The sequence below is a fragment of the Monoraphidium neglectum genome (genome assembly GCF_000611645.1).
Source record: "Monoraphidium neglectum strain SAG 48.87 unplaced genomic scaffold scaffold03487, whole genome shotgun sequence".
NCBI classification, from domain to species: Eukaryota; Viridiplantae; Chlorophyta; class Chlorophyceae; order Sphaeropleales; family Selenastraceae; genus Monoraphidium; species Monoraphidium neglectum.
In genome coordinates, this window is record NW_014010142.1 from 1,123 (window position 1) to 6,796 (window position 5,674).

At 65.4% G+C, this 5,674-nt stretch overlaps 2 protein-coding genes across 2 annotated transcripts in view; both read left to right on the forward strand.

Annotated features, from left to right (window-relative positions):
• Positions 1-950, forward strand: part of MNEG_12874 (hypothetical protein) — a gene marked incomplete at both ends in the record, with an annotated part of 1,869 nt that extends 919 nt beyond the window's left edge. The window contains 2 exons of the mRNA XM_014038653.1: positions 311-568; positions 746-950. Coding sequence (XP_013894107.1) covers positions 311-568; positions 746-950 — 463 coding nt within the window. The remainder of the gene's footprint in view (positions 1-310; positions 569-745) is intronic.
• Positions 951-2,820: 1,870 nt separating this feature from the next.
• MNEG_12875 (phenazine biosynthesis-like protein domain containing) lies at positions 2,821-5,159 on the forward strand (the record flags this gene model as incomplete). The annotated part of the gene is made up of 6 exons (XM_014038654.1): positions 2,821-3,015; positions 3,270-3,405; positions 3,695-4,096; positions 4,358-4,432; positions 4,707-4,777; positions 5,043-5,159. The coding sequence occupies 6 exons, from the start codon at positions 2,821-2,823 to the stop codon at positions 5,157-5,159; spliced, it is 996 nt and encodes a 331-aa protein (XP_013894108.1).
• Between the last annotated feature and the right edge of the window lie 515 nt (positions 5,160-5,674).

A 5,674-nucleotide genomic window follows, 5' to 3' on the forward strand; every position in this document is an offset into this window, starting at 1 on the left:
CCGCTGTGGCGGGTGCGAGCAAGCCGTTGGTAGGAGGGGAGGCGGCCGGTGTCGGCGGCGAGCGCGCCGCCCGCTGTGCGAGTGCGCAGCCGTCGCTCGGCAGCGTGCACGTCCGCCAGCAGCAGCAGCAGCAGCAGCAGCAGCAGCAGCAGCAGCAGCAGCAGGAAGAGGAACAACATGAGCAGCAGCAGCAGCAGCAGCAGGAGGAGGAACAGCGATCGCGGCAGGCGACGCCGGCGACTGCGGATGGCCCCGAAGCTGGGACCGCGGCGCCGCCGGCGGGCGCACACGCTCAACCCCCGGGCCCCAGCGCAGCGAACGCGCCTGAGCCCGCGGCCGCAGCAGAGCCAGAGGCCCCTCCTGAGGCCAGGCCTGAGGACGTGGCGCGCGCCAGGCGGCTGCTGGGCGAGCTGGTGGCGGCGACGCGGGGCGCGGCGCTGGGCGCGCTCGAGGCGCTGCACGCACGGCTGAGCCGGGCGGTGGCGGCGGGGCTGGGGGAGGGCGACCGCGGGGCGGTGCTTGCGGCGGTGGAGGGCGAGCTGCGGGCGGCGCAGGCCGAGGCCGGCGGGTGAGGCGCGCCCCGCGGCCGCGGTCAACCGCGGGTGAAGGGGCGGTGCGATATGTCGCCTACTCTAACGTCTGTGGGCGTACCCTCAGCGTCCCTGGACACACCCTAGCTGTGTCTCCCAAGTCAGTGCCCCACTGAGATTGAACAACACGACGGATTCACCTCACCTCGTCGCAGGTGCATTGACAAGCACCAGGAGGCCGGCAGGCAGGTGGAGGCGGACAGCAAGGCGATGGAGGCGGCGCGTGAGGCGGAGGCGGCTGCGCGCACGCGCGCCAGGGAGGCGCGGGATATGGATGAGGGGGCAGGAGGCCCCGGTGCTGGCCGCGCGTTTAGGAGTTTTGCTCTGCCCGCATGCCTGGCGGGGACGCTTGGGGAGTAGTGTAATCCCCATGGGGCTGTCTGCAGACAGAGTCGTCGGGCTACACGGTCGGGGGCCGCGCGCCGATGCGATGTGATTTCGGGAGGGTGGCTGGTGGAATGGGGCGCTTGGGGTAGGGGGCATGTGGGGCAGGGGGTGCGAGGCGAGCGCGTGTGTCGGGGGATGTCATGAGCGGGGTCAAGTGGGTGCTGCGGGGTCTGGCATAGACGCGGCCCGCAGCTCAGACAGTGGGATGCAAGTGTCCATGCAGTAAATTCCGGGTGTGGGCGAGTGACAGATCTGGTGGTGGGCTGTGGGAAGACGGCGCAGTGTATGCACAACAGCGCTGTCACCCAGGGCCAGCCCGCGCCGTGTCCCGGCAGCATTGAAGCACTGTTGAGTTGTATGCGCGCATGCATCTGTCTGGGCTGCCAGCCCGCCCGGAGCCCATTGCACACAGGCGCCCAGTGTGCACGACAGCTTGTTAACCACAGGGGCTCCTTTCTGGACCCAGCTGGACAAGCAAGAGCACTCCGGAACGCGTGTTTGGTCAGAGCAATACTGTACCAAAACCGGCCGTGTGCACGGTTGAAGGGGCGAAAAAGATGCGCGTGGGGCAGGATGTGCACGTGGACTGACAGGTGCAGCAGCCCGCTGCGAGCAGGCCTGCTGGCAACACTACGTCACGACCGAAGCTGCATCGAGCCAAGCTGCTGGTCACTGCTCGCCACGTTGTGCCCCGTCTGTTTCAAAATCAAGATAAACTGCTGAGAAGGTAGCGTGCGTTCTTTGTTCTGCTGTGCTGTGAACCTGTCCAAGGGAACCAGTCAGATATGTATTCAATGATTCAGCCATAGGGCCGCGTTTCTCCCAGATATGCTACCCCACTCTTCCCTGCACACCCCTCTCTCTTTGCTTGGAGAAGTACTTCACGCATCGATTGAAGAGCTCCTCGTTTGCCCACTAGCTTTTCGGAAAGGATTTACATCACAGTCCTGGCAGATGAGTCAACTCAGACTGTTATGCCACATGATTTTGTTGCAAACGAGTGGAGGCAGGCGTGCAGTTGCAGTGGACCTAGGGATGAAACTGCAGTAGCGTCGGACATGCGGTGGGCATGGGGCTCAGCGGCGCATGGTGATACGCCGCAGCCGTCAGGGCTCGGGCTGGTGCCCTCCGTGTGCTGTGGTAATCACATCACAGCGTGCCGGATACCTGTTGGGGTGAGGTTTTCTGTCTATGAGGATGGTTCGCAGCGAGGACCCTTGGGCAGTGGGACCTCGTCGGGCTGGATGGCAGTGGGGGCGGTACTTGCAGGGGATCTTCCTCCCTGCAAGCGCGGTGCAATCCGTCTGCAGCGGCTGCATGGGTAGCGGGTAAGGATCGGTGGGGTGATTGTTGTAATTCTTTTTGGATTTATAATTAGAGGCTTGGGGAGCTGCAATCAGTAACAGAGGCTGAAGCTGCGGATCAAGGGTGCGTGCGCCCTCTAACCCAACCAGCTTCCAAGGGGTTTGATCGGTGCTACCTCGTTACTCAGAGTCTGAGGCTATAATACTTTCTTAAAACAACTTCACTACCCGATGATGAACCAGTGTTGACGAACGGTGGGCGGTGTCCGGTGGTGGGAAGTGACTCATGAACGCCACACTTTTGACCTCCGACAACACGCATGAGTGAGCGCGGAAGAAATTCGTGCGTCTGATAGAAGATTGCTGTACAGGACATAGTTCAATTGGTTCACTATTGGGACCTCGCCGTCTGATCTCGCCCATCAATGCAAACCTCTGCGCTTTTGCGACTCAAGCGACCGGTAGCCAACCCTAACGCTCGTGTCACATCATCCGCCTTGCTCAGCACCACCCGCCCACGCCCTGTTGCGGCCAGCGCAATGGCGTCCCAGGCCAGCACCGGCGGTACCAGGGAGCTGCAGTTCTGGGTCGCCGACGCTTTCACGCCCGCGGCCTTCGCGGGCAATCAGGCGGCAGTGTACTGCCTGGCTGATGAGGCGGTGATAACCGACGCCCAGCGGCAGAGGATCGCGGCGGAGCACAACCTATCCGAGACGGCCTACGTCACCCTCCCGGTGCGCGGCCGCACGACAGGCGCGGCCGTGGGGCGCGGGACGCCTTGCGTGCTGGGCGGTGCCACCGCCAATCCCACACGGGACGCGCCTGACTCCGCACACTCCCTGGTGGACCTTGTTGTTGCCCGCTGTCGCTGCGGGCCTATTCTAGATATCTCGTCTGGCAACGCAGGAAACATACCCCCCCCCCCTCCCAAACACGCATAATGAAAACCCGCGTATCCAATCACACGCCCGCCCGCGCCGCCGCGCAGCCCGGCGCGGACGCAGGCGGCGGCCTCGACGCGTTCAAGACGGGGGACACGTTCGGCCTGCGGTGGTTCACGCCCGCGGCTGAGGTGCCCCTCTGCGGCCACGCAACGCTCGCGTCCGCCCACGTCCTGTTTTCAGGTGGGGGGCAGGCGCGCGTGCAGGGAAATCGCACACCTCATCGCGCCAATCCAGCACGATCACATTGCAACAGTATCGCCCCAAATTGCATCAAGGAAGCCCTCTTATTATGGCGCTGCACGATGCGACGCGGGGAACGGAGGCACCCGCGCGCCCTGCCAGGCGCGATCGTCGCACACATGCCACCCCGGCCCTCTTCCCTCCGCAGCAGCGGCCCCTGCCGCCACCCCTCCCGGCACCATGAGCCCCACTAAAACTCGCCCGCGCCTGCACCCGCATTCCGTCTCAGAGGTTGGCAACACGAGCGAGGCCCTATATTTCGACACCCTCTCCGGCCGCCTCACCGTCCGCCGCGCCGCCGGCGCCGACGGCGGCGTGCGCATAGAGATGGGCCTCCCCTGGGCAGACGCCCGCGACCCGCTGCCCGCCGGCCTCGGCGACGCCGCCGCCGCCGGCGGCGGCGACGCGGACGCGCGCCAACAGGCGCTCGGCTCCCTTGTCGCGACCGCCACGGGCGGGCTGGGGACGGCGGAGCCCGTGGGGTTCACCAAGGGGATGGACTACTTTCTGTTTGTACTGCCGGAGGGGACGACGCGGGCCCAGCTGGAGGCGATACGCCCGGATTTCGGGGCGATGGTCGCGGCCGTGGGCGAGGGCGCGGCGCGCGGCGCGATCGTGACGGCGCGTGGGGGTGAGCGCGGCGCTGGGATCCGGCCTCGCGCGCATGCTGCCGCGCGCCGGCGCACCCACAGGCAGGGAGACATGCGCGAGCGAGCGGAGCCGCTGCTTAGTTGGGGCAGGCGGCATGGGGTAACCCGCCACCGACAAAGCTGCTGCCGGCCGTCGGCGCCTGCCCCCTCCCTTGCTCTTGCAAACCCCGCTCGCAGCTGCGCCAACCATCTCCCTGCCACCCCCTTTCCCCCTCCCCCTCACAAAACGCTCCCGATTCTAGATGGTGGCGACGACTACGACTTCTACTGCCGATTCTTTGGCCCCTGGGTGTCCATTGATGAGGACCCCGCCACTGGTGAGGCGGGCGCACGGCCGCACGCCACCCAAACCGCCTTCACCCTGCCTGGCTGTCATGGGTAGTGTGGGAGCTGGGGGCTTGCACCGCATGCGTGAATGTGCCTTGCCCCACATCCAGCACGGGGCAGTCTGGCCGCGGCAGGCCAGAGACAGTAGGCCTACTGCGTTGCTCGGGTGTGTGTGTGCGGCTGGACCCTTGTCCACGCGAGCGTGTGCAAGGGTGCGACGAGCGCTTGCGCCCCTCGCGCCCGCGGCCCGCCCAACCCTGCCAGGCTCCGCCTTCTGCGTGCTGGGCCCCTACTGGGCCCCCAAGCTGGGGAAGACCCAGTTCAAGGCGCGGCAGGTGCGTCTGTTTTTCGACGCCTGTCTTGAGGCCATGCCGACAGCCCCAGCGGCTGACCAGGGTTTTTGGTTCAACGCTGGGGCCCGGCCCTCGAGTCTCTTCGACCCGGCAGGCAGCCAGGGATGTTTCGTGAGTGCACCCTCCTCCTTTGGTCGCCGTGCGTGACCGCACAGCACGCAGAGATCCGCCTGCGCAGCTGCACTCTCACATGTGACGACAGGTGCCCCCCTTACCCCCAGTCACTCGACCCCCTCCCCCGCTGCAGTGCTCCCCGCGGGGCGCTGACGTGGCGGTGCGGCTGGATTCTGAGGCGCGGCGCGTGTACGTGTCGGGGCAGGGCGTCACTACGATGAAGGGAACGCTGCTGCTGCCTCCGCAGTAGGAGCCCCAAATGGTGCTCGAATCTGGGCTTCAGGTTTGAGCACCATCTTGACCCATCACATCTGAGCAACAAGCAAGGTTGCCGATTGCACCATTGAAGATCAAGGTTTGCAAGCCTCACCCACCTGCATGCCCACTGCTGCGTGCCTGCTGGTAGTTGCCGCTTATGGATTTTTTCCCCGTGCACCACACTGTACATGATTTGTATGCGATTTATGCGCGTGCCGAACACCCTGGCTGCAAGTGCACAGCTGCAATTCAGCACCAGCCAAGTCTGTTCGGGCCCGCTGCGGGCGGCGTCGGCAGCGATTTGCGACTGGGTCGGCTTTGATGAGAACACACTGTAACAAACGCATATGTTCGGGTTTGGCACACAAAGTGTTGCCAGCAGTACGCCCACTGCAGGAGGGCGGGGTGCAGGGTTGCTCAGGCTGGGCTCGGGCGACTCTGTGCAGCACTGTCGGAGATGGGGCGGGGTTGCCAGGGGTGTCTGGACGATGGGGCTGGGGCGGGCAC